The 27,961-nt window shown below is 37.8% G+C and overlaps 4 protein-coding genes and 1 non-coding gene across 8 annotated transcripts; 2 read left to right on the top strand and 3 right to left on the bottom strand.

Annotated features, from left to right (window-relative positions):
• Positions 1-1,513: 1,513 nt before the first annotated feature.
• LOC122059630 (cytochrome P450 97B2, chloroplastic-like) lies at positions 1,514-5,483 on the bottom strand. 2 transcript variants are annotated; one of them, XM_042622544.1, is made up of 5 exons: positions 5,317-5,483; positions 4,968-5,148; positions 4,561-4,668; positions 2,274-2,321; positions 1,514-2,142 (listed from the first exon to the last, which is right to left on the bottom strand). In XM_042622544.1, exons 1-5 carry the CDS (start codon positions 5,355-5,357, stop codon positions 2,110-2,112), a joined length of 411 nt encoding a protein of 136 aa, XP_042478478.1. In that variant the 5' UTR covers positions 5,358-5,483; the 3' UTR covers positions 1,514-2,109. The 2 variants fall into 2 exon arrangements, with proteins under 2 accessions (XP_042478478.1, XP_042478477.1); XM_042622543.1 differs by having other exon boundaries at positions 1,514-2,134.
• Positions 5,484-5,612: 129 nt separating this feature from the next.
• On the bottom strand, positions 5,613-8,244 carry LOC122059628 (tyrosine--tRNA ligase, chloroplastic/mitochondrial-like). Its single transcript, XM_042622538.1, has one exon. It carries the CDS (start codon positions 7,300-7,302, stop codon positions 5,734-5,736), a length of 1,569 nt encoding a protein of 522 aa, XP_042478472.1. The 5' UTR covers positions 7,303-8,244; the 3' UTR covers positions 5,613-5,733.
• Positions 7,746-7,842, bottom strand: LOC122060298. The gene has a single exon (XR_006134326.1). It is a non-coding gene; the product is annotated as a small nucleolar RNA snoR31 (small nucleolar RNA).
• A 144-nt stretch (positions 8,245-8,388) lies between the features above and the next one.
• LOC122059626 (pentatricopeptide repeat-containing protein At3g04760, chloroplastic-like) lies at positions 8,389-12,678 on the top strand. 3 transcript variants are annotated; one of them, XM_042622537.1, is made up of 2 exons: positions 8,389-10,148; positions 10,283-12,678. In XM_042622537.1, the coding sequence occupies exon 2, from the start codon at positions 10,321-10,323 to the stop codon at positions 12,532-12,534; it is 2,214 nt and encodes a 737-aa protein (XP_042478471.1). In that variant the 5' UTR covers positions 8,389-10,148; positions 10,283-10,320; the 3' UTR covers positions 12,535-12,678. The 3 variants fall into 3 exon arrangements, with proteins under 3 accessions (XP_042478471.1, XP_042478470.1, XP_042478469.1); XM_042622536.1 differs by having other exon boundaries at positions 8,389-10,191; positions 10,267-12,678; XM_042622535.1 differs by having other exon boundaries at positions 8,390-10,191.
• Positions 12,650-24,046, top strand: LOC122059766 (cytochrome P450 97B2, chloroplastic). Its single transcript, XM_042622803.1, has 14 exons — positions 12,650-12,660; positions 12,885-13,065; positions 13,365-13,472; positions 15,255-15,339; positions 16,829-17,058; positions 18,477-18,650; positions 19,052-19,099; positions 19,239-19,298; positions 19,745-19,831; positions 20,023-20,111; positions 20,865-20,956; positions 21,079-21,140; positions 23,384-23,533; positions 23,617-24,046. Exons 1-14 carry the CDS (start codon positions 12,650-12,652, stop codon positions 23,872-23,874), a joined length of 1,635 nt encoding a protein of 544 aa, XP_042478737.1. The 3' UTR covers positions 23,875-24,046.
• Positions 24,047-27,961: the final 3,915 nt, after the last annotated feature.

The raw sequence follows: 27,961 nt of genomic DNA, 5'->3' as shown, positions 1-27,961 counted from the left end.
CTTACTGTATAGGCAGCAGCCAATACGAAACAAGTCTATTCTCAAAAGGAATTTCAAGAAAACAAAAGTACAAAACAACTAAAGAAACTACCCCCATGCTGGGCTGTAGGAGCATTCCAAATACAACTAGGATTGCTAGAAACAAATCCAACTTGGTTTGGAATTTATAAAGAGTAATCCAGTCTTACAAGGAGCTGTTAAAATAATTTAAAAAAAAAAAACACTTCCAAATAGTGGTCAGCCTGGGTGGTTGGTGATCAGAACAACCTTCTAAATAAGTCAACTCAGTGAGTTTTTGAGCAAATGAGTTGCTGCTACTAACTGATCAGCATCAAGAACCAAATGGGTTCCACAATATTTAACGAATAGTTCCTATGTCTTCTAACAGGTTTCTTCTTTCCCCTTTGGTGCTCACACTCTTACCTTTTTTTCCCCTTCCAATAAGTTTCGTTTAAATAAAAAAAAAATTGTAATGTGGTAAATTTGTATAGCAAATAGCAATTGGTCAAGCTCATAGTGGGTGGTGAGTACCGCTTTTGCACCCCAGATGTACTATTCTTTTGCAACTCCATAGATAACTATATTCTTTTGGTTGTTGCCCACGCAAAAAAAAGGTTACCCTAGCCTTCAGACATCACTATCAAAGTCATTAATTCCTACCTGTCTTCAGAGATTTTTAAGGTCAACCAAGTGTAATGGGATTACTACTGGTATATTATTCAATTGCAAGAGGCACCACTCTGTTTCCATTAGCTTAGGGATGACACTGAGGCTTACATCGATGATCACTCTAAGAAAGATGAATGCAAGTATATGCTATTCAATGGGCACTGAAAATATAATTCATCCAACACATATACAGATAGATTAGGAAGCTTTCATAGATAGGAACTTCTAGCAATGACACATGAAAATAATGTCGAGGAAAAGTAATTAATGATGACTTCCAACCAGAGGTTATGAAAGTTAGACAACCTATATACACACAAATAACACAAACATACAAGTGATAGTCATGGTATTATTGCTCACTTGAAGATCCTAAAAATAACAAAAGGTACGTCTGGAAGTCCAACATCTTGGTGGAAGGCAATTCTTCTTTTATTGGGTATTATCGAACAGGGACAATTGGAGACTTGATCATGTCATTAAGCACATAAGACACCTTGCTTCATAGGTGAACAACTCATTCTAGTGGAAGCCAAGGTCTCCAAAAGACAGCTGATTGGTTCGTTAAAGCAAAGGGCTGGAATAAATCAATGGCGATCAATACATGCTTTACCTGTGGCACTATGTTTCAGTTTATGTCATGCATTTCTATTTTGTGCTTAATGTATATGATGCAGATAAGTCATTTAATGGGCATATTTTATTGCAAATAAGCCTTAGATTGGGTTATGTATGTGTTGAACCTTTGATCCCATGGGTTTTCTTTGTAATGGGTCACTTTAATGGGTCTAAAAATATGGGTAGAAAGTAAGAAAACGGAATTTAATTCATTAGTTTAGTTAGAGTCCTGTTTTGAGTCTATCTTCTTTGCTATTTTAGTCTTCTAGCCAGTTTAGGTTTCCCAATTAGTTAAGGATTGGGTTAGGCCAGAAGTCGGAAGTCACGTCCAAGATCCATATTCATCATAGCCGGACTGAAGAGACATCAAATAACCGATTATAAGAGAGAACCACCCTTTAGCCGTGGAAATATGAATCAAAATTTCAATAATAATCTAAGATAATTCAGAAATGCTTAAAGAGGAAGACTTGGATGAGGACATTTGTAGAACAATATTCCAGCTTCTCCAGTCCCACTAACCACCAACTGGGCATGGAAACCAGGCTATGCAAATCATTTGACAGACCCCACCAGGGGGAATTAACAGAGAGAGAGAGAGAGAGAGGGGGGGTAGGGGTAAAGCCTAAAGGCATACATCAAGTCAACTTTTAGGAAAGGCCCTATTCAAAAGTCAGATGTGCCAATCATAGGCCTAAATGGAGGTCTGTCACTGGAACATTCTAAACCTAAAACTCCTTGTTCAAAATATCACAACAAACATGAACATTACAGGGCATATATTTACCTGACGATCATCAACATCAGCTCCCCGCATATCGACTAGGAAACGCAGAAGACTTGCATCCTGCAAGACTTGTCCACAGAAAGAATGACAAATATCAGTGCTTCTGAAGGAAAACTGTCAAGCTCCAACATAAAATCAACCATGATTAAGCATAGCCTGTGGGATTTGGGAGCATTCTCTATAGAGGAATCGTAACAACCTTCAGATTCAAGTAGTCTCTTTGTTGTAGCTTCTCAACATCTGTCTCCTACCATAGAATGGAAAATTAGCATTAAAAGAACAAATTGGATAGTTGTTAGTAACATAATCATGTTTACAATACCAGAGAAAGCACAGTTATTTGGTAAATAAAATTCCAGCTTTATAGGATGCAATATGACATAATTATGCTAGAAATGATCTAATATGAGAAAACCAACATATAATAAACAAGTATAGGTCTACTATAAGCATATTCATAAAAAGCAATAAATATAATCAATGTGAACTCATGAAGTGTTAAAAAAAAACTGATATAAGGCATGTTCTCACAAGGCCACAAGGCAATGCCAAGGCAGTCGTTGATTATCATAAGGTCATTATGATTGAATTAATGATGTGCAACAAAATGTATTAAAAATATGACCACTCAGATGGGGAAAAAAGAATATATTAAATGATGTGCAACAAAATGTAATGGTTACAATAATGAAGACAAAACTAAAGTTCTTGTATTTGAACATGGTTACCATTCTACAACCCTAATTACCACTAAGAGACTGACTTCATCATAATTGAGCAGATCAACTCATTATCCTAGATGTCTATACAGTTTTATGCTTATCATTGGCACAAGGCAGAATTGATAGGACAGTTCAATATCATATAGATGAGGCAGAGATGAAAGCAGATTCAACAAAGGCCTTAACGGACTCTGATTCTTTATATATGATATTACACAAATATACCCTCATGCGATTTCTCATAGTAGTTTTTACTATTTAAATGACCAAAAAGCATCAATCTAAACAAAACTTACCTGTTTTATAATGTTACTCACTATCTAGAAGAATAAATATTCTAAAATCAAGACACCTTAATCAATACTTGTTTCTCACAATAACTACGAAGAAACAAATTGCAAGAAGAATGATCAAATTTTACAAAATCAAGGATCCGATCAAGGGGCACTGTGGAGGCTAAATTAATCAAATTTAGATGAGGTTTTTCAGGTACCTCAAGTGAAGATCGCTTCACTATGATGTCGATGCAGAGGACAAGCTGCCTCTCTGCTGTTTAAGCATAGCTACGTGGATTTATTGAGGCAAAGATCAGATTCTCTTCTAATTTTAATGGATTCCCAGTTCAAGTTTTTTCATCTTCTTCTCTTTCGTTCGTTCTTCTTTTAGCTTCAGGTTCAAGTCCTGCAGAGCCACTTCTTCCATAACAATCGATCAGGTCAGACCTTCAAGGTGTGAAATTATTTGGAGGATGATATCTGTTAACTTGCTAGCAGAGGAGTTGGCCAGGGATGTTCTTAGACAATCCATGTATTTGGGCACTTACCTCTTGATCTAGTCCCTCATTTTGGGCTTGGCTTAGGCCTCTTGATGTTGTTTTACTCTTAACTGTTGTACTTTAGCTATCCTTATTAGTAACATCTGTTGCTTAAAAGGATTATATTCTTCTCTTCTGTTTTAAGTTCTATACAGAATCAACATAAAAGTGGTCTATTGATTGTTATGATTCCCTTGGCGCCATGACAGCTTGCGCTTTCATCTTAGTCACTGTAAGAAACAGCCCTAAACCAATTTGATTGCTACCTTTTAACCCGCAAACCTTTCCCTTCTCTCCCATGACAACTTGCGCTTTCATCTTAGTCACTGTAAGAAACAGCCCTAAACCAATTTGATTGCTACCTTTTAACCCGCAAACCTTTCCCTTCTCTCCCATGACAACTTGCGCTTTCATCTTAGTCACTGTAAGAATCAAATGTTTTTCCTTCCCATTTCCAGCAATTCCTCTGATATCACCTTCCCCCCTTTCTAATCTAACCATTGTGAACAAATAAATGAAAATACACTTCTATTCCTAGTTTTCCTTCACTTTTTTTAAGCTAAAAATCTTCTCCGATTTGGAAAAATCTTGGAGGTTTCGGTGGTCCCCGAAATGAAACCCAGTACTACCAAAATTTCAGCCCAAATCTTGGTTTCAGCCCTGTCCAAAACCCGAGATTTCCAACCTTGGAAACATGTCACATGAAATCAGTATGCCAAAGTGAAACACTGGCATCATTTTGAATAGCCACATGTTTAACTGTGTATAAACAGGTTACTGAGCCACAGTAAAGTGTTACCTCAACAGCCCAGACCATGTTTCTTCATGATATAAAACCGTTTCTAATCCTTGTAAGTTCGAAATTGGAATCTTAAGAGAAAAGAAATGACAGAAGCATGCCCATACTAATACTAATCACAACAGAAGAGTGTTTAACTGTTAATTCATACCTTGTCATATGAAAATGCATTTTCACGTAAAATATGTCTTGCAACAATGGGGTCTGATACAACAACAAATGACTTTGGTCCAAAAGCAAGTTTGTAAACTGCACCATGCTGCCAAAAAATAAATAAACAAGTAAGGAAACTTGATAATATTGAAAGTCAAGAAGCATATGACTTCAATAAACACAACAGGCATATGGATGCAGAGCAGCATGAGTGAGGAAAAATGGGGTAATGACTTTATTTAAACAACAATAACAGTTAAGGCGGAGCACACAGCCCCAGATGTTGTTATATATGACATTGAGTTATCCCATTATAATCTATAATAAATTTTCCAATATCTAAACAATATTCAATGTAACCAAGTGGTACAAGTAGCAATACAGAGAATAGGTGATAGTAAACACCTCCAGGAACCAATTGTAAAGTGAGAAGAAAAAAGGCCGGCTAAACAGATCAGATACAGAGCCTTCAGCCACTGGCATCGTTCCTAGACTTCCTCCACTTAACAGATTAGTAAGAAGGTTGCTCGCATTGTCAAATAAATTTCTTCTCGGTTTCTTTTCTTTGGTACTAGTTGATTGGCATCTACAATAACATAAATTCTTTTTGACTGATTACTATTTCAAATCTGAGCTACCAATTCCAGCTATTCCTTACAGAATTAATTGAAAGAACAAATTCATTCATAAATTCAAAGGATTTTGACTTAGCGATTGGATAAGACGAAAAGATAGAAGCGAGTGAAAGAAAAACCTGATCTGAAGGCTCTTCATCCAAGCCGATTGTTTTTGCATCTGAGAAGTGTTACATGGGCATGAAGGGCTCCGTCCACAATGATCCTCAACATATTCAAATAAAAAATAAAGTAGAAAAAAAGTTCACACAACTTGAATAGGGAAAAAGAAATTAAGAAAGATCCTGAACACATTCAAATAAACAATAAAGTAGAAAAAAAGCTCACACAACTTGTATTGGGATATCTAATAAAAAAAAAAAAAAAAACTTGTATTGGGAAAAAGAAATTAAGAAGGATCTTGAACACATTCAAATAAAAAATAAAGAAAAAAAATATATATATATATCACACAACTTGAATTGGGAAGACAAAATTGAGAAACAAAAGATATTCAAGAAATCATTTTTATATAAGAAAAATGTTAATATAGGAAATTAAGGTATCCTTATAATCATCTTGTTCTTCTTCCCAGCAGACAAAAGAAGCACCTTCCCATCAACAATGTCAACAGCTTCAATCTTCTTTCCCTCATCATCAACTCTATTGTTGTTTAAGTAGAGCCCACCTTGCTTAAGGAGGCGGCGGGCAGCTGACTTACTCTCAAACAAACCAGTGGAAACAGAGAGATCAACCAGAGAAGCATTCAAGACTTGATCATAAGCCAAAGAACAGGAAGGAACATCCCCAACAATCTCTTCAATGGTTTTCCAATCCATCTTTGTCTCAGCTCCAGGCCTCAATGCTTCAGTAGCCTTCAAGGCCTCCAGCAGTCCTTCTTCACCATGAACAAATCGAGTTACTTCTTCTGCGAGTCTCCTCTGAGCCGAATTGGGCACATATCCAGATTTCTTCATCTGCTCTTCCAACTCCCTGATCTCCTCCATACTCAGGAAAGTAAGAATCTTGAGAAACCTCACCACATCCACATCAGGAACTGAGAAGAAGTACTGATAGAACTTATAGGGTGACAACATTGAGGGAGACAACCAGATAGCACCATCTTCAGACTTGCCAAATTTGGTTCCATCACTCTTCAAAAGGAGAGGAAATGTCAAACCATATGCTCCTTCTACCTGAAGAATCTTCCGAATTAATTCAGTCCCAGCAGTTATGTTTCCCCACTGATCACTCCCCCCTATTTGAACATTAACCCCTTCATTCTTAAACAAATATAAGAAGTCATAACCCTGCAACAACTGATATGTGAACTCAGTGTAACTCATTCCTTCTTCAGATTCTAACCTCTTCTTCACACTCTCCTTGCCCATCATCGTACCCACCCTCGCAAACCGGCCAACATTTCGTAGAAAATCCAATAAGCTGATGTCTTTCCACCAGTCAAAATTATTCAAAATTACAAAAGAATCGCATAAACCCATATCAGTGGTCTGGATTTTCTCATTACCAATTGTCGATATCGAAGTCTTTCTACCTAAAATCCCAGTAATTGTATTCATAATCCCTACTGTGTTATTCTCTAGTGTTTCTATATCTAATTCCGGTCTTTCTAAGCTTTTCCCAGATGGGTCTCCAATCCTACCTGTTGCACCACCGATCAAAGTAACAGCTTTGTGGCCACATCTCTGAAACCAAGATAACACTATAATACCAAGCAAGTTTCCCAAGTGTAAGCTTTCAGCAGTAGGGTCAAAACCACAGTAAATCTTCAAAGGACTGACCTTTGGTTTGGAACAAGCTGACCTGAGATTCTCGCTGGTAATCGATTCAAGGAGACCTCTTTCTTCAAGAATGTCAACAACATTGCGTCCGCAAACAGAGGAAATACCTTCGTTTCTCATTGTCTCCAGGGTGTCTTGAGCGGATTGAATGCATCTGATAGATAAAGAAGAATCGTTTTTGGGGGTTTTCAGACAAGAAACTATGTGTTTGTTGCTGCAACCAATAAACCTGAAACTAGGGTTTATAGAGAGGAAGAAGAAGGGCTTCCTGTTGCTGCAGAAGAAGACCCTTGAAGCAGCAGTCGTGGTTGCCACACACGCCATTTTTTGGAAGAAGCGAAGCTGCTGCCACAGAGCCACAGAACCACAAAACCCTTCTTGTTTCAGAACAAGAAGCTAGGCTGGCGGAGGCTCCCTGTGATGCCGACATGTGGCCAATACCATGTGTACGGTGGATCGTCACTTATACCGGTCTAAAAGCTTGGTTTTGAAAACTGAGCTTGGTTTTGAAAACTGGACCGGGTCGACCAAAACCCAAACGGTAGAGGTTTTCGATTCTTTGCCTTTCTTCTTCTTCTTCCTCTTCCTCCCTCCTTTCTCTTTTCTGTTCGTACCAGGCAAACTCTCACATCTTCTGCTGATATCCTAATATGAACACCTCTTCTCTTCTAATTTAATCTTCAAAAGCACACGACCAATCCCAAAAGATAAAGAAGGGATTTCAAAAAAAAAAAAAAAACATTAAATAAATAAAATAAAAACGAAAGATAGATTCAGAAGAAAAAAAAAAGTAGCAGTCACTTGGAAACAAATCCCTCATATCAAGTGTTGGATATAATGCTAATATTGCCACATCCTCATCTATCATAGACCATTGTAATCTAATATGAAGCTAAAAATAAGAAATTTTTATTTGGAAATGTAGGGGAAAATCAGATTACTCAGTAATGGCGATTTTGAGAATTTGGTTCGATTCCACCATCATTTGTCCTCAACTTGATTATAGAAGAGGGAGCTTGTTATCATCATTGAAACCTTTGTTTTTCCCCTCAGTAAATGAAACAAATCACCCAACAAAATGATTAAAAAGGAACAAAAAGAAAAAACCCTAATTGTTAAGATCAAAGTTCCTGGAAAGCTTCAAACAAATGGGAAACAACAGAAAATGAAGAATCAAAAGAGAAGATCGCTCAGCAGAAGATGCGAGAGTTTGCTTCGTATGAACACAGAAGAGAGAAAGGAAGGAGAAGGAGAAGGAGAAGAAGAAGTGAAGGATCGCACAACTCTACCGTTTTTGGGTTTTGGTCGACCCCGAGTTTTCAAAACCAAACTTTTAGACCGATATAAGTGACGATCCACCGTACACATGGTATTGGCCACATGTCGGCATCACAGGGAGCCTCCGCCAGCCTCCGCCAAGAAATGGCGCCGTAGACGATTTCGATCCAAGTAGCGCATTAGGTTTCGAAACAGAAAAAGCCCAGCTCTACCATAGATTAGGCTCGTAGTCAGACGAGCTGAACTGCAAGAAGTCTACTCGTCGTTGAGTCTTTCCGTCTGCGAGAATAGCCACCCACTTCGATTATCCACTTCCTAGTGAGAACTGAAACTGAACCGATCCTCAGTCATAACCAGTTCCCAAACCATTTAAGCCCAGGCCCATTTACAATTGTAAACCCAAATCCAACGGTCGTATTTTAAACCATTTATCGCCGGTTAAGCGACAGCAGTGTAGGTTTGCAGCTTTTGAAGTTTACAGTTGCACAACGATGAGGATTAAAGATAAAAATCCTCTATTGTTCTAATCTCCTGGTTTTCCATGTTTTGCTAGGTGCAGAACGCGACACGTGGACAGTCCATCACCAACGGTCTAGATTAAGAAGGTTGGTTGAGGCTATCAAAACCGGTTTACAAGTGTGGATGACTCGAACCGGTTCACCCAAACAGCGACAATGTCTTCAACGAAGCCTTTGTACCCTCAATGATGTGCTTCCGAGACAAACCCTTGTCATTAGGACCCGAACCTCCCCATAAGATCTTGGTAGACACAACGACGTCGGATCGCTTCCATCCAAGCTCTCGTATTGCTTGTCCCATGATCTCCTCAGCACGGCCATTGGCGTAGACTTCGGCGTTGTCGTAGAAATTGACACCACAGTCACGGCAGCACTGGAGAGTTGTGATCTGTTAGTGTTGGTGTTAGTGTTAGTGTTAGTGTTAGGGATGATCAATCTTACTCCTCTACCTGTAAAGGATGCAATCTGCAATAGCACAATCTGTCTTACTTTAGCTTAGATCTTCAAATGTGTTCGATGAAATGACTGTGAATCATCTTTAGAAATCAAGTAACCTTACCCTGTATGATATTAGTTTGAAATTTTATCCAAAACCTAGATCTGATCCTGAAAGAGGAAAGTTTTTTTCAAATCGATAGAGAGAATCCGGCTACAGAGATGTTCAAGGAAACAAGGATTGTGTCTTTTGTTTCCTTTTGGATTTGTTGAAGCCGGATTTGTTTCTACATGAGAACGAGTTCGTCTTTGAGTCGAGAATCGGGGCCGTAAGAGTCTACCCGGAAAATGACCTTTCCTTTGGTGTCGTGAACGGCGAAACCGTCGCCGGGGAAGAAGTGAGACGTCTTGAGTACTGTTAGCTGGGTCTCCTCTTTGAAGCAGAAGCTTTCCTCAACGACAACGCCGGTGCTCATGGTTTGTTAGCTCTTTCTTCTTCTCCGCTGTTGTTCAATCCAGATCATTCAAAAACTTTTCAGGACGATAGTAGAAGAGAAAATGGAGAAGAAAAGACTTTTACAAGAGACTGAGTGCAACTTCTCGGTCTGGTTCACAAGGAGAAAACCCGGTTTTGGTAGCCTCAACCAACATATATCATCTTGACCGTTGGTGATGTACCATCAGATTAGAACAACAGAGGATTTTTATCCGAGGATTAAAGTCTAAACTCTCAAGTCATGTCTCAAGTTGTGGCTGAGAAGTGGAGGACTGAAGGTGAAAGGATCTTCACTTGGGAAGGTAGAATTTGATAAGCCATTGAATCAGTCAGTGCATTCAAGACTTTCTGATCAGGGCTTTTGAGCTTTAATGGCGGCTTGTTCTGGGGTTTTTCTCTCCTGAGCCGATAAATCCAATTTGTTGGTCGGAGAAGTCTCTCGAGTAAGAAACCGAAACAGGGTCATTCTCTACTTTGCTGATTCAGGTTTGAAATTTGGTTTCTTCCTTTTCTTACTTCTACTTTTCAGAATGGGTTTGTGTTGAATTAAGCTTGGACTAGTTTATTTTTCGAACAGCCCGCGACGAACAGAGAAATAGAGCTTTTCTGCTAGTCATGCCTTGCTATGTTTCCTCTGTGACAAGTCTATCAAGTAGATTCTGCAGAAAGGCGTGGTCTTGTTGTAAGTTACTGAACTTTTCTGTGTTGTGTTCTGTTGAAACCATAGAATTTCCAGACGAAAGAACTAGCCATGACAATAACGGTGAAATCCCAGTTCAAAACCCATATTTGTATTATGTTATGTTGCAGCGTGGTATGCAGAATTATGCAGCTTCTGGTTTTTACAAAGAAGCTTTGCACACCTTAAATCTCATGACACATATAACCGGGAAGCCAACTGTGTATGATTATAATTCGTTTATGTACCATTATCTGAAGTCAAGAAAAACGTCAATGCAAAATTTAGTTGAAGTGTATGATCTGATGAGAGGATTTGGGCCTCCTCCAAATGCCTTCACTTATAATACTCTCTTGAATGGATTACTCTCTTTATTCTCTTTAGGGGCATTGCAGTATGCATTTTATTTCACAGAGGAGATGTATAGAAATGGATTTGTACCATCTTTCAGTCTTTTGTCAAGATTATTGAAAAACTCTGTCAAGTTGGGGGATTTAATGGGTTCTCTTTATGTGTTTGAACTGATGTTGAGATTGGAGTATTCTCCAACCAAAAACACTTCAAACATGTTGATTTTTAGCCTCAGCAGAGCTCAAAAAGTTCATGAAGCATACTTTGTGCTCTCTGTGCTTTTGGACAAGGGTTTTTTTCCTACTTTGTGCAGTTATAATTCAATTCTTTGGGCTTTATGCAAGTCTAGCCAGATTTATACTGCTTGGGCACTGTTTTGTTATCTGAAGAAGAAGGGACTTGTTAATGACGTGTCATCATATTCAGCTTTGGTTCATGGTTTTAGCAGAGAAGGGCTATGGGAAGAAGCTTATCATGTTTTAGAAGAGATGCAGAAGGAAGGGTGTAAAGCTAATGTCGTCACCTACACTACCATCATTAAGTTTCTTTGTGATGATGGGAAGATCGAAGAGGCTTCCTGCCTATTGGATAGAATGGAAATGGAAGGGTGTGAACCAGATTTGGTTACATACAACATAATTCTTCGTGCACTTTGTCACAAAGATAGAATTTTAGAAGCTTTTGAGCTCTTTCATGTTATGGATGAAAAAGGGTTATCTCCTGACCCCTTCACGTATGCTGCTGTGGCTGGGGGGCTGTTAAAAGCAGGAAGCATAGGGGTTGCAACTCAGTTCTTGCTTGATTTCTCCTCCAGGGGCTGTTTAGTGGATGCTGCTACTTGCAACATCTATTTGCATTGTTTATGTAATTTAGGTAAATCAGGAGAAGCATTATTATGGCTAAAAAGTAGGATGGAACGTGGTTTTACACCAAATCACATCACATATAACACAATTTTGAATGGATTCTGTAAGGATGGTAATGTGGACAAAGCATTGGAGCTCTTGGATCACTTTGAATGGGCTGATAATAGGCCTGACTTGGTTTCCTTTAACACAATTATGTCCATGGCTAGCAAGCTGGGAGATTCTGCAATGCTTCGAAGGGTCTTGTATCGTATGGAATTTGAAGATTTTAAGCTTAATATAATTAGTTCAACTTGTCTGATTCGGTATTTCTGTAAAATGCAGAAGTTCTCTGACTGTATTAAGCTTTTGGAGAGTATGATCTGCAATGGCCCCACTCCTACAATAGTCACTTACAATGTTCTTTTGGACAACCTTTGCAAGAATGGGTTACTTGGAGCTGCATATCGGATTTTTAGGGTCCTTAAAAGCAACGGACCTTCTCCTGATACAATTTCATACAATATTCTTATAAACTCTTTCATACACGAAGGAGATGATTTGATGGTGAAACAGTTGTTAAGGGATATGCATAATCAGGGAATGCAGCCGGATTCGGTTACATATGGGTCCTTTATCTATAGCCTTTGTAAAGAAGGGAAGGTATCAGTTGCCCTCCACCTGCGGGACCAGATGGTAGAGGCTGGGGTTAAGCCAAGTATCGTCATATACAATACCTTATTGAATGCCATGTTTCAAAATGGCAAATTGTGGGAGATTTTCTTGCTATTGAAAGAGATGGCAGTAAACGGACCTGAGCCAGATATGGTATCTGCTGATATTCTAAATCGAGCTATTTCTAAAGGCTGGATAAAGAGATTTCCCAAGGCCATGAAAGCTATTGAACTCGTGATTGGCAACAAATCAGCAGAGAAACTTATGTTGCTACAATAACAGGCTGAAAGACTAGCAAACTGATCTTTTGTGAAGTCGCTCTTTTTATTGCTGGTGGATTCAAGGTCAACCAGGTTGGATTGGTCTTCATAAAGTTTCCCTAGAAGATGTTCACATGAAAAACAGGTATCACATATACCTATCTGGCTGCTTGGGCACGGAAGAAGAGCCTTCAGATCAGGTTTTTCTTTTCACTCGCTTCTATCTCTTCGTCTTATCCAATCGCTAAGTCAAAATCCTTTGAATTTATGAATGAATTTGTTCTTTCAATTAATTCTGTAAGGAATAGCTGGAATTGGTAGCTCAGATTTGAAATAGTAATCAGTCAAAAAGAATTTATCTTATTGTAGATGCCAATCAACTAGTACCGAAGAAAAGAAACCGAGAAGAAATTTATTTGACAATGCGAGCAACCTTCTTACTAATCTGTTAAGTGGAGGGAGTCTAGGAACGATGCCGAGGGCTGAAGGCGCTGTATCTGATCTGTTTAGCCGGCCTTTTTTCTTCTCACTTTACGATTGGTTCCTGGAGGTGTTTACTATCACCTATTCTCTGTATTGCTACTTGTACCACTTGGTTACATTGAATATTGTTTAGATATTGGAAAATTTATTATAGATTATAATGGGATAACTCAATGTCATATATAACAACATCTGGGGCTGTGTGCTCCGCCTTAACTGTTATTGTTGTTTAAATAAAGTCATTACCCCATTTTTCCTCACTCATGCTGCTATGCATCCATATGCCTGTTGTGTTTATTGAAGTCATATGCTTCTTGAATTTCAATATTATCAAGTTTCCTTACTTGTTTATTTATTTTTTGGCAGCATGGTGCAGTTTACAAACTTGCTTTTGGACCAAAGTCATTTGTTGTTGTATCAGACCCCATTGTTGCAAGACATATTTTACGTGATAATGCATTTTCATATGACAAGGTATGAATTAACAGTTAAACACTCTTCTGTTGTGATTAGTATTAGTATGGGCATGCTTCTGTCATTTCTTTTCTCTTAAGATTCCAATTTCGAACTTACAATGATTAGAAACGGTTTTATATCATGAAGAAACATGGTCTGGGCTGTTGAGGTAACACTTTACTGTGGCTCAGTAACCTGTTTATACACAGTTAAACATGTGGCTATTCAAAATGATGCCAGTGTTTCACTTTGGCATACTGATTTCATGTGACATGTTTCCAAGGTTGGAAATCTCGGGTTTCGGACAGGGCTGAAACCAAGATTTGGGCCGAAATTTTGGTAGTACTGGGTTTCATTTCGGGGACCACCGAAACCTCCAAGATTTTTCCAAATCGGAGAAGATTTTTAGCTTAAAAAAAGTGAAGGAAAACTAGGAATAGAAGTGTATTTTCATTTATTTGTTCACAATGGTTAGATTAGAAAGGGGGGAAGGTGATATCAGAGGAATTGCTGGAAATGGGAAGGAAAAACATTTGATTCTTACAGTGACTAAGATGAAAGCGCAAGTTGTCATGGGAGAGAAGGGAAAGGTTTGCGGGTTAAAAGGTAGCAATCAAATTGGTTTAGGGCTGTTTCTTACAGTGACTAAGATGAAAGCGCAAGCTGTCATGGCGCCAAGGGAATCATAACAATCAATAGACCACTTTTATGTTGATTCTGTACAGAACTTAAAACAAAAGAGAAGAATATAATCCTTTTAAGCAACAGATGTTACTAATAAGGATAGCTAAAGTACAACTGTTAAGAGTAAAACAACATCAAGGGGCCTAAGCCAAGCCCAAAATGAGGGACTAGATCAAGAGGTAAGTGCCCAAATACATGGATTGTCTAAGAGCATCCCTGGCCAACTCCTCTGCTAGCAAGTTAACAGATATCATCCTCCAAATAATTTCACACCTTGAAGGTCTGATCTGATCGATTGTTATGGAAGAAGTGGCTCTGCAGGACTTGAACCTGAAGCTAAAAGAAGAACAAACGAAAGAGAAGAAGATGAAAAAACTTGAACTGGGAATCCATTAAAATTAGAAGAGAATCTGATCTTTGCCTCAATAAATCCACGTAGCTATGCTTAAACAGCAGAGAGGCAGCTTGTCCTCTGCATCGACATCATAGTGAAGCAATCTTCACTTGAGGTACCTGAAAAACCTCATCTAAATTTAATTAATTTAGCCTCCACAGTGCCCCTTGATCGGATCCTTGATTCTGTAAAATTTGATCATTCTTCTTGCAATTTGTTTCTTCGTAGTTATTGTGAGAAACAAGTATTGATTAAGGTGTCATGATTTTAGAATATTTATTCTTCTAGATAGTGAGTAACATTATAAAACAGGTAAGTTTTGTTTAGATTGATGCTTTTTGGTCATTTAAATAGTAAAAACTACTATGAGAAATCGCATGAGGGTATATTTGTGTAATATCATATATAAAGAATCAGAGTCTGTTAAGGCCTTTGTTGAATCTGCTTTCATCTCTGCCTCATCTATATGATATTGAACTGTCCTATCAATTCTGCCTTGTGCCAATGATAAGCATAAAACTGTATAGACATCTAGGATAATGAGTTGATCTGCTCAATTATGATGAAGTCAGTTTCTTAGTGGTAATTAAGGTTGTAGAATGGTAACCATGTTCAAATACAAGAACTTTAGTTTTGTCTTCATTATTGTAACCATTACATTTTGTTGCATATCATTTAATATATTCTTTTTTCACCATCAGAGTGGTCGTATTTTTAATTAGGGAGTCCTTGCTGACATCCTAGAACCAATAATGGGGAAAGGGCTTATACCTGCTGATCTTGACACTTGGAAGCAGAGGAGAAGAGGTATGTGAGTTATGTATCCTTAATGAGTTTATGTTTGCATTCCAGGCTTTAGACTTCAGCCTACAACTAAGCTACAAAAGCCTTAAAATTTTGACTTGATCATCAAGCAGAGCAATTGTTCTAGAGGTTTTTTGGTACTAGATCCTGTAACTTGGTCTGTGATGGCTTTTGACCAGACTGGCCATGCCTGAGTTTTTGCTGGGATGGAAAAAGGGTTTAGGAGGGCCTTTTTTTCCCCCAGTTTTAGGAGCTCTACTTCGGGCATCCTAGCTTCTGCCTGATTGATGCATCCTCAGTTGTTGTGCCAAGTAAACATGGTTTATAGATTGCTGCCTTTTAAGGACCAGAAGTGGTTGCTTTAGTGGGTTTGAGCCAGTGCTTATTGAGCCCAGGACTCTGATCTTGCTTGGCAAGAGCTAACGCATGTAACTGTTAAATATCCAACCAAATGCTTAAGCCATTAGGTGGAAAGCCCCAATTGGTATATGAAGTCATTCAAGGTCCCAGAGTTAGCTGAGGTGAGATTATTCTCAATACTTCACCTAATGTATTGCCCCTCTTTTGGGTGGCTAAACATGTGGAATGTGTGGTCCCTCTTTTGGGTGGAACATTTTTGGCTAAAAATGTAGTATGATTAAACCTACTACATTTTTATTCATCCAAAAAAAAAAAAATGTAGTAGGTTTGGTGGCTCTAATACCATGTTAAATTATCCAACTCAAAAGGCTTAAGGTATTAGGTAGGCCAACTGAGTTAGTCGATGTGGGATTAATCCCAATAATAGTTACTACAATTTGAACCCACCACTGACTGTTTAGAAGAATGAATACACACATGCATACTATGTGTTGCCTACATGGATGGTTCATCATTCTCACATGATATCCTGTATATCTTGGACGCATGGATATATAACTTGCCTAACAGCCTAAGCTTTTATCAGGCTGAGGATGTAGAAGCAAGGAAAACCTAATCATTTTATTTTCTCATTTCTGCAATGTTCAGATCCTCCTCCCCCCTTTCTGGCATCTTCTTTTTCTTCTTTTTCAAACGTACCTCTCTACTGGATGAAATCTCAACCATTAGCCTCGCATCAGAATTACTGCTACTCTGATGGAAACTTCTCCTTGTCTCCATTCTTCATCATCTTAGAGTAGTCCACAGATTTTGATTTTAAGGATTGGTAGTGATTCACTAATTAATCCTCGAGCAATGCTTCAACGAGGGATTCTGAAACCAGATTGCATTAATGTCATTACTTTAACAATTTCATCTTTATCGTGCTTTCAAGAACTGATGCATCATTTTTTTTTCCCTGAGCTTTTTTTAATGCTCCCCAACTCCCAAGTCTTCTTGTTTAATGATTTTGTGGATAAATTTTGTATGTTACTTTTTTCAGCTAGGTGTATATTTTTAGACAGCTGTAAATTTTCCGACTTGGAGGATATCGAAGCTAACATATTTCGGCTGTAATCCCCATGAATTGCAGTTATTGCTCCTGGGTTCCATGCTTTGTTCTTGGAGGCTATGGTCAAAATATTCACTGATTGTTCAGAGAGGACCATATCAAAATTCGAGAAACTTCTAGAAATAGCTAAGGCTGAGGTTGTTGAGTTGGATCTTGAAGCAGAGTTTTCAAGTTTGGCACTTGATATTATTGGTCTTGGTGTGTTTAACTATGACTTTGGGTCAGTGACTAAAGAATCTCCAGTTATTAAGGTTTGGTTCAATGGGTATACATCCTGAAATTTCCCTCGTCCTGTTATTGTATCTTTCAGCTCAATAAAAAATGTTACTGTTTCTTAGGTTAGCATTTGTGTATGTTCCTCCAAAAATTAGGTATTTTGTAGCTTGAGACTTCCTTTTGACTGTGAAATGACACTATATAAGATGCTTTCCAATCTTCACTACATCAAAGACAGTAGAATGTTAATGATCTAAAATATTAAGAAAGGGTTTACTCGGTGATTTCCAAATGCATCAACAACTATGCCAGTAATGTGTTTCTATGTACTGCTTAAGTGTATAAAGAAATGTAAATAATATCTGGTAAAAGGATCTCTGAGCCACTTGGGGAGGGTACACCGTACATTAGCAACCTCTCTCTCTATATCTTTCCTCACATGAAATTACCTCGCTGCACTCCTATATATGAAACCATTCCATAGCAGCACGTTGGTGCGCTCCTCTATGCTGCTTGCTCAGAAAACCCTCTCCTATAATATATTTATACGGGTAATCTTAAACTCTAGGAACTTTCTGATATGGTTTCTTGTTAAATTAAAATTTGGGATGCTTTCTTCTTCTCACTTTCCTAATACCCTCTGCACAAATTGTTTATGATCCATCAACATTTCTTGTGTTATTTGTCATTTACTTTAGTCCTTCTATGTAAACTGACATTATGTTTCACTTTTCCAAGAATGGTTCATCCATCCATAGGAGAATGCATCAAGAGAGAGATTGATATATATATATATAGAGAGAGAGAGAGAATACTGCATCACGAATCTTATATGTTTTCAGCCGTTTATTGTTTAAACCTTGCAAAAGAGACTTCATTGTTTAGGAAAGTATTATCTGTCTTATGCACTCAAATTAACCATTCTATTCCCACCTGAAAAATTAAATTAAGAAGTCTATCCATACTATGAGTTTTTGGTTGCTTCCATCTAACCTCTGCCTGTGGCCTCGGAATGATAGTATCTAGCAAATCCCGGCAACCTTCTCCTCGGGTCTTCAACTTTCTATACGGGACCAACATATGGTGACCGATTCCCTGCTCATGACAGATTGACATTTGTTCTTGCAAATTCGTTTTTAGTTAAAAGTTTCTGGTATTCTAGTTTGTCTATCTATTACTTCTGTTGAAGTGTAGTTGGAAATAAGTTGGATCATAATGTAGTTCCCTTCAAATAATCAATTGCTCTATCTAAGTTTTATTCTTGTCTTCCATAACTAAAGTGAACCGTCCAGGCCTTTATGTAGTTCTCTTTGTGATTGTAACTTTGTGTTAATGAATTTCTGTTAAAAAAGACCTTATCATTCAACACATGCTTCCTGTGGGCTTTTGCATTGAAACTAAAGGACATGACTATGGAAGATTTTGATTTAGCTCTTCAACAAATATATTACAGGCTGTATATGGTACTCTTTTTGAAGCTGAACACAGATCTACTTTCTACATACCATATTGGAAACTTCCTCTAGCAAGAAGGGTGGTTCCCAGGCAGAGAAAGTTCCATAATGACCTTATGATTATCAACGACTGCCTTGATGGACTCATCAGGAATGCGAAAGAGACCAGGCAGGTGAGAAGAAATTTAAGCTGATTGGTGAATGAACTTGAGCTTTAACCATGAATTTTATTTCAATCATAATGACCTTATGATAATCAACGACTGCCTTGGCATTGCCTTGTGGCCTTGTGAGAACATGCCTTATATCAGTTTTTTTTTTAACACTTCATGAGTTCACATTGATTATATTTATTGCTTTTTATGAATATGCTTATAGTAGACCTATACTTGTTTATTATATGTTGGTTTTCTCATATTAGATCATTTCTAGCATAATTATGTCATATTGCATCCTATAAAGCTGGAATTTTATTTACCAAATATCTGTGCTTTCTCTGGTATTGTAAACATGATTATGTTACTAACAACTATCCAATTTGTTCTTTTAATGCTAATTTTCCATTCTATGGTAGGAGACAGATGTTGAGAAGCTACAACAAAGAGACTACTTGAATCTGAAGGTTGTTACGATTCCTCTATAGAGAATGCTCCCAAATCCCACAGGCTATGCTTAATCATGGTTGATTTTATGTTGGAGCTTGACAGTTTTCCTTCAGAAGCACTGATATTTGTCATTCTTTCTGTGGACAAGTCTTGCAGGATGCAAGTCTTCTGCGTTTCCTAGTCGATATGCGGGGAGCTGATGTTGATGATCGTCAGGTAAATATATGCCCTGTAATGTTCCTGTTTGTTGTGATATTTTGAACAAGGAGTTTTAGGTTTAGAATGTTCCAGTGACAGACCTCCATTTAGGCCTATGATTGGCACATCTGACTTTTGAATAGGGCCTTTCCTAAAAGTTGACTTGATGTATGCCTTTAGGCTTTACCCCTACCCCTCTCTCTCTCTCTCTCTCTCTCTCTCTCTCTCTCTCTCTGTTAATTCCCCCTGGTGGGGTCTGTCAAATGATTTGCATAGCTTGGTTTCCATGCCCAGTTGGTTAGTGGGACTGGAGAAGCTGGAATATTGTTCTACAAATGTCCTCATCCAAGTCTTCCTCTTTAAGAATTTCTGAATTATCTTAGATTATTATTGAAATTTTGGTTCATATTTCCACGGCTAAAGGGTGGTTCTCTCTTATAATCGGTTATTTGATGTCTCTTCAGTTAAGGGATGACCTGATGACCATGCTTATTGCTGGCCACGAGACAACTGCTGCGGTTCTTACCTGGGCTGTTTTCCTGCTTGCCCAAGTATGTTTCTATCTTTCTGCATGACTAAACTCTGAAAGCAGTCCTACTAATTTCAGAATAACTCATGAACTTTTTATTTATTGAATCTTATCTATTAATTAAAATTTGCATTTCATGTGGACTTGTGCAGATATTTAAATGTTTTTACATATTTGGCAACTCTAAATGTCTCTTGAATTACTTTATTGCAGAACCCTTCCAAAATGAAAAAAACTCAAGCAAAAATTGATTCTGTACTTGGTCAGGGGAGAACAAAATTCGAATGTGTTAAGAAGTTGGAGTAGGTCAACAAAGCCTTTAGTCCTGCTTGCTAGTTATATGGACTGTACTATGCAACAATATTTTGAGTAATCCCATGTGCACATAAATGCATGCTTGCATTTGTAGCGCGCGCGCACACACACACACACACACACACAAATTATGAGCCGTACCAGTCCCAGCTCTTCATACAAACCAATGAGAATGCAAGAAATGGAATCTTTGCCACCCCGAAGTTGTTGCATGTTCATGTGGCATAGGTTAACCCATACATTATATGTTAACTCAAGAATGGTGATCCTACAAATGTGTTCTAAGCCCCAGCAAAGTTCAATGAACAGAAAAATGATCCACCCTCTTGGCGTCCTGGTCCTAAAGGAAACATTATGTTGGCCATTTGATGTCCCCTGGGTGTCAAATGATTCACTGCAAATGTTTAATTAGAGACAAGCCTCCACAAATATGGAAATGCCCAATTTTAGGCATCTCAATGCCCCTATTTATTCATGTACTCATCCCATTATATGTAAACTGTTATAGTCTTCCACTTTACGGGAGTAACCTTTCAATATTTTGCTCAGATTTGTGTTGCTATGTTTATTTTCAATTTTCTGTTAATCTGTTTCTATAGGTTCAAGTCTCTTGAATTTTTTTTTGTCAAATGGTGTTTATTAGAAAAAATGTATTGGTTCCTATGCTTTGGGCTGTTCTGATTATTAAGTATAGGATGAAGTCGGAAGTGTTAAAAATTTTAAATTTTACATGCTTGCAGATACATACGGCTTATTGTTGTGGAGGCTCTTCATCTATATCCTCAGCCTCCACTGCTTATTAGACGTTCCCTCAAATCAGATGTATTGTCGGGTACAAGTTCTCATTGACATAATATCTAACTTCAAGTAAATATAATTGATGCAGTTAGACGTTCCCACACACATACACATATATCTAGGGGCTAAGCATGGAATTTTAAATCAATCATGCAGGAGGAAACAAGGGTGACAAAAATGGATATGCCATTCCTGCTGGGACTGATATATTTATTTCTGTAAGTAGAATTTTTTTTCTTAGGTTGACATCTTTCCTGAATACTTCAGATCTAGGTATACAGTAATTCTGGATTTTTTTTTCCCGAATGTTGATAGCCAATATTTATTGAGAAAGGAAGGAATAATTAGGGTATGTACAACATACAGACAGATGCAAATGCAATCCCCTACCCAAACCCATGATGAAAAAGAAGAAGAAGAAGAAGAAGAAGAAGAAGAAGAAGAAGAAGAAGAAGAAGAAGAAGAAAAGAAAAGAAAAGACAAGCACTATCTGATCACGCTACAACAGAAAAGTGATACCAAAACATAATTGAGGCCTCGTGATTCATTATTTGGCTACCTTATCAGCTAACTAGTTTGCTGATGGAGGGGCACCCTGGAAAGAAACAAGCAACAAAGATCATATTGCTCAGATCCTAGTGATCATGTCATGATATGATAGCACCATGGTACGATTCCGCAACCAATGACCCAATCTGAATCTTCCTCCTATTGGACATGCTAAAAACTACTCTCCTGAGAATATAAGATTTGACAAACCAATGTCCCAAGCTGAATCTTCCTCCTACTGGACATGCTAAAAACTACTCTCCTGAGAATATGAGATTTTACAAATAACAAACTTTACTGTGGAGAATCATAATGCTCAAATATTGTAAGTATTGTTAATTTTGCTCAGATGTTTGATGCTGGATCAACAGGTCCAATCTAAAGTGACATGGACCAATAGAAACCCATACGCAATGGCTGACAGGCATTCCCACTTTTCTCAAACCATGTGGTCAGTATAATCTTAATTATCTGTATTTGATATTTCTTCATGCCCTCACGGAATAATCAATATCTGAGATAGCAGTTCTGCCTAGCCCATCCATTAGACCCTTGTAACTTTAAATCTTATTGGTATGAAATTTTATTTCATTTATTAGCTATTTGGATTTGTCTCATTTTCTTTTTTTATGACAATTTTCAAATTAGGGAAACTAGGCAACTTTATTTTGTTACTTTCATAGTTCCTATGTCAGGTTTGAATTCTTTCTTATTAAGTTTATTATTAGGAAAGAAGTATTTAGAACCAGCCTGAGAATTCCAGTTTTATTCCATTTCTGAAATCTTTGAAACCCCTCACCTCTTTCAAATCTAGGTCTGGATGGCTGATTTTAACTCCTCATTCATGTCTGCTGAAGTAGAATCACCATCCTTAATTTTTTTTTTTAATGAAAAAAGGTTGCTCTAAAGGAATTTTGATCCATTTCATTCTCCCTGCATGAAACAGAGCTGTACTTTCCAAGATTAATAGTTTGGTTCAATCCGTTTGCAGAATAAGCTACTATGATTGCTGTTTGGTGATAATGGAAGCCGAAGATACATGATGAAGAGATTTCTGTAGCTTCAAACCCCTAAATAGAGATAATTTGTCTTAACCGGCATGCTTAAAAATCTTCTGAAAAGGGTAGATTTCTATGTTTTTCTTTATTTTTTTATTTTTCCTCTCTTTTCCAATCAGGAAACGGAAATTTACTGAAAGAACAAAAAAGAGGGGAATGAGAAGTAAAAAGACGCCCTTGGAGGGCCTAGGATTTAAAACTATGAACAAGTTCCCAAAGCCCCAAACTTATCCGTCACCATTTATTAAAAAAATGAAAAAAATAAAAAAAAATAAAAATAAAGGAAGGATAGTATCAACCGCGAAACTGAAATTTCCCTAGGGCTCACTTTGTGTGTTTATTGTCCTTGTGTTTCTAATGATCACTGTTCTTCAACCAGTCACAAGCCTAGTTGACATTATTAAAGAATGATAATGTGAAGTCATTTTGGTATCAAATTTAGCCCGTGACTATATTATGATGTTGATTGGATGTCTGTAACTGAAATGCGTGTGGCAGATGTAGCCAGGTGTACTGGAAACTGTTCCAAGTTTAGTCATGCCTTCTTTTTTCCTGTTCTTTCTATAAATAAAAAAGCCTTACAATTAGGGGAAAGAATATCACATGAAATTTAAATAGAGATAATAATTGGATTTCATTCATCTGTGTATGGCCGGTTTAGTTTAGAATACACTTATATTACTGTCCATTGAGAAGTGATTGATTACTTTCCAGACAGCACCTCTGCTCGTGTGATGTTCTTTCAACTTCTGCTGCTTTTTCTTTTCCTTTTCCTTCCTTCTCACCTTTGTTGCCCCTTCCACCCCTTCTCTTTTTCCTTCCTTGATAAGGTTGAAACTCCTTTTCTGGTTCAGGTGTATAACCTTCATAGATCGCCCTTTTTTTGGGACCAACCCTATGACTTTGAACCAGAGAGGTTCTTAATGACTAGGCAAAGTGAAGGAATTGAAGGATGGGCAGGTTTTGATCCAGGCCGGAGCCCGGGAGCATTGTACCCTAACGAGGTCATTTTTACTCTTCTAGAATATCCTTTTTGTACAATTAAATGTTTACTACTCACTATTTCTTGTACATTGGAATTTGTCAGATCATATCAGATTTTGCTTTCTTACCTTTTGGAGGGGGACCACGTAAATGCGTCGGAGACCAATTTGCACTCTTGGAATCGGCTGTGGCTTTGGCACAATTGTTACAGAAATTTGATGTGGAGCTGAAAGGATCTCCCGAATCGGTAGAACTAGTTACAGGTGCAACAGTGTTTATCTCTCTTCCTCCTACAGGCTATAACTGCCAGAGCCTGTTGTTCTGGAAGTTTCTTAATTCTTTCCTTTGGCAGCCAATATAGAATATCTCCCCTAAGGGCTAAGGTGGGATTCTGCATGGAAAAGGAAAAAAAGAAAAAGGAAAAATTGGGATTCCTTCCTTGTATAAGCATATGATCCTTGTACTTTTGTTCCATCTGTATTCCATTACCTTAGACAAAGGAATCATGACCCGTCACCCTTTAAATTTCAAAAGCTGCGACCTAAGAAGTGAGAATCACTCTAAAAAAGACCTAATGAGACTAAAATTGCAAGATTTGCATTATTTTATGAATTAAAATTTTCTAGTCTAAATGCATATCTAAGCTAACATCTTATCTTAGCCATTCAATGATTCAGGCTTCTGATATACAAGTGAGTATCAAACTTTATTTTCCTGTTGCCCCCACCTGCCTGTTAAAATGGATGCATACGTAAAGGTTTCTCAACTTGAAGAACCATAAAAGAAAAGATTATTGCTTCAACAATTTCAGTTACATACATGTAATGCCCATTGTTTAAGGAAGAAGGAGAAGAAGAAAAATGGGAGGAGCAGGGTGTGTGGATGGAAAACTGGCAACAACATTGTATGCTGCACCTGTTCCTTTGATTGGCCTCTACATCGCAGTTGCAACATTGGTATTTTCAGCATGTCTTTTGATTTGGTGTATGGATTATTCATTCGAAAACATCCATATATACCATGTAAATTGTTCTCTATGAACTCACTCACCATTACGGTGCTAGCAGTAACCACAAAAATACCACTTGATCTTACCACATCCATGCCTAGAGCTGAGGATCAGTTCTCCAAGCTCACTGGCACTGCATTGTTGTGCACTTCACTTGGGTTTCTTATGCCCTCCCTGGGGAAAATGGGCACATCTTAGCGCTACAGCAACTTGGCAGCATTGAGGGTGGTGGTGATTACTATGGTTGTTAATGTGTGTGTACAAATGGGCACAGGTGTGATCTTTGCCTTCACAATAGAACACATCATCATAATAATCTGCATCTTGGTGTTGCTTTTGTTGATGTGGTCATCTGCCCTAGGGTTTAGAGGACAAATAGAGTGCTCTAGACCTTATATAGGGTGTCTGATGTCTCATGCTACAGATGATGCAAAGGGTCAGCAAGGATTAAGGAAACTATTAGTGAACCTCCATATAATCAACTATTCAGGAAACCCTCAAATATGGACATCTGAAACTTCACATCATCACAATTTTGTGTTATTATGTACCCTTTCTTCAGTAGTTGTTTTACAAGCCATGGTAAGGTCATTTGCCTTTAAAAAAGTGAGTTTATCATGCAGTTGTGTTTCTGACTACAAATGGTCAATTTTGGTGGTGATTGTGGCTCAACTTCTAACAATTGTAGTGGGGACTATTTGCATCATCCGAAGATGGTTTTCATTAGTCCGTCACAGTAAAATGAAAGAACAGGTCTGGGCACACAAAAATGATTATCATCCAGAACGAGAATTAGAATATCTGAAGTTGATGAAGACCTTATCTTTTAGGTTCCCCAACAAAAAACTCCATAATGTCCTTTTTGTTGCCAGGGACTTCATTATAGATGTGCTTATACACACCCAAATTGTATTGTATACATGTAGCAGCATCATTGGGATCCCAATATTCACTGTTATGAAAGTCTTTTTTCACATCTTCCATCAGTGCATAGAGGGTATTGAAGAAATGCCTTGTTTGGTGACAAATATAGGGGGAAACCAAGCATTATCATCGCTTTGGAATGCTAGCCCATACAATAATTGGATAATGAAAATGGCCATAAAAGATGTAATAAGATGGACAAATACATATAAGAGGGACCATCCAACTCTATCTCATCCAACTAATGACTAAATGGCAGCATGCTTCTAAATCAGAATGTGCCCTCTTTAGAAGAAAGTTAGAAGCTACAGGGGAACATTAGTTAAATCGTCAAAATCTTAGCTATCAGTATAGAGTTTCGTGTGTATCAGTCTTGGTTCTTTCAGGAATTCTTGCAGAATTGATGCCATCTCCCCGTAGAGAATCACTAATGAACAGCTTAGAAGAGTCATTTGAAATTATCTATTATGTCAACCAGAAGATTATTGATAATCCAAGCATGGATGATGAAACAAGATGGACGTCAGTAAAATTCTTGTGGGCACAATGCAACAACTGGTTCCGATCTAAGTTTCTCTCTCCTAAATTCAAGGGCTGCTCTTCATTGAAGAATTTTGAGGAATCCGATTTGGAGCAACAGAATGCATGTTGGGTTCTTCTTAGGGATGCTCTCAACGCCATAGGAGAGAAGTATCGTCGAGATGGTTGGAGGTATGTTGTTGATATAGAAGATGGTGGTTCGTTGGCTAAAATGCACAAGGGTTTGATTGTAACTGAATTTTTAATCATTTGTAAATTCATACGAGAGCAAGAGCAGGAGTATAAATCGGATAAGGATCTCTTTGATTCTTTGGAGAAGTGTCTTATAAAGATGCTCTGTGTTATCTTATCCTACCTCCCAATGGCCATACTAAAGGAGATCAAGGGAGATTATCCATCTGAAATAGGTGAAGAAAGAGTGAGAAAAGCCTTGAAGTTCCTTTGTAAACTTGAGTTGTTAGGGGAAACAAAAATCGAATGGACATGGCCAGCTGAATTTGATCCGAAGAGTGATACTTCCCTTGCTGCTAGAAGCACTGGTACTGTAGTTGCTCCTAGCTGTGGTTCAGAAATTGTGGCTACTATGGTTGCTCCTGACTTTCATGTTTCCGTTGTTGCTGCTGATGCTGCTGCGCGTGCTGAGAAATTGGATCTGATGAGATTGTTTGAATAACAATGTTTTTAGTGCTTCTTCTCCATGCTCAAGTTCTTGATTCATAGGTATGCCATTTCCTGAATACTAACTACCATTGTATTTTATGATTTTTAGAATTAATTATTTGGTTCATTGAGATAAACTTTTCTGCTTAGTTGTAATCAATTTTTTGCTGTAGTTGGTTTTTCTCGATTGCTTTTATTGAATGAGAACCAAACAGTCCAATGCCCAATCAAACCTAAGACTGATAATTGCTTTTGCATTATTGTTTACACAATAGACCAGAGGATCTGACCGACCATCTGGGCAATCTACCTTTTCATATGGGGATCCATCATCAGAAGGGAATTTAATTGTCAGCTTGGTCCATGCTGGGACCGTCTCCTTATCTCTGTCCACCACAGTTTCTTGATGTATCATCCTTGTATGATTGTTTCCTCTCTCCCTCTTTTCTTTATATATCACAATTTATTAATTGGTATCTCCTTCCCTAGCTTTTGATGTATCATTGATGTATCATCCTTGTATGATTGTTTCTTCTATTCCCCTTATCTTTGTGTCAAAATTTATTATTTGGTATCTCCTTCCCTAGCTTTTGATGTATCATGGTTTGATTCTTGTTTAGTTCTTTTGTTGGGATCCCAGCCCTTGGCTTATCTCATTTGGCTTTGACGGTGTACGTCTCTCTTCTACTATAATATGTTTTTCATTTAGTATATTAAAAGGAAAAAAGAAGAGCCTATGTACTATTAGTTATGGAATGATGGAATTCTCTTTCTTGTGACTGAAGAAGATTCATGGTTGAATATTTGTAAGGGAAATGTCTAATAAAAGGATGCAGGGTAATAACGAACACTAGCTTGGTCTAATGGTGACAATTTCGGCTTGAAGAGGTTGCATCCAATAAGATAGAATAGCATAAAAAAAAAAGTATATGATTGAATTTGGGTCAATAATATGTTATTCCTATATGGCACAACTTCGGCAACTGTACACAAGGCACTAACGAGGCATTGACAATTCGAAGAGAAAACTCTTAAAGGTCATTTTGTACATGACGGTTGGCATTGATGTATCATCTATTTAACGAGATGGTGATCTGCTCAGCAACCTCAGACATTGTTCTGATTACTCTGTGAAGAGAATTTGTATTTATATATGAAATACCTAGGGCCCGTTTAATAACGTTCAAGAAATGCGTTTCTATCGTTTCTGGTCACAAAAACGGCAAAAACGGAACAAAAAGTGTTTGATAAAATTGTTTCGTTTCAATTGTTTTTTAGAAATAGAAATTAAAATTTCTACCTATTTATGGTTCAA

Source organism: Macadamia integrifolia, chromosome 13 (genome assembly GCF_013358625.1).
Source record: "Macadamia integrifolia cultivar HAES 741 chromosome 13, SCU_Mint_v3, whole genome shotgun sequence".
NCBI lineage: Eukaryota > Viridiplantae > Streptophyta > Magnoliopsida > Proteales > Proteaceae > Macadamia > Macadamia integrifolia.
This window is presented reverse-complemented; position numbering and strand designations above follow the sequence as displayed.

Coding starts and splice junctions, on each gene's coding strand:
- LOC122059630 (XM_042622543.1), bottom strand. CDS start 5,357: ATGCAAAAACAATCGGCTTGGATGAAGAGCCTTCAGATCAG. Junction 5,149..5,316: donor ATGAAGAGCCTTCAGATCAG/GTTTTTCTTTCA, acceptor ATGTTATTGTAG/ATGCCAATCAACTAGTACCA. Junction 2,322..4,560: donor ATGCATTTTCATATGACAAG/GTATGAATTAAC, acceptor ATTCTATGGTAG/GAGACAGATGTTGAGAAGCT.
- LOC122059628 (XM_042622538.1), bottom strand. CDS start 7,302: ATGGCGTGTGTGGCAACCACGACTGCTGCTTCAAGGGTCTTCTTCTGC.
- LOC122059626 (XM_042622537.1), top strand. CDS start 10,321: ATGCCTTGCTATGTTTCCTCTGTGACAAGTCTATCAAGTAGATTCTGC.
- LOC122059766 (XM_042622803.1), top strand. Junction 19,832..20,022: donor CTGTTTTCCTGCTTGCCCAA/GTATGTTTCTAT, acceptor ACTTTATTGCAG/AACCCTTCCAAAATGAAAAA. Junction 20,112..20,864: donor GAATGTGTTAAGAAGTTGGA/GTAGGTCAACAA, acceptor ACATGCTTGCAG/ATACATACGGCTTATTGTTG.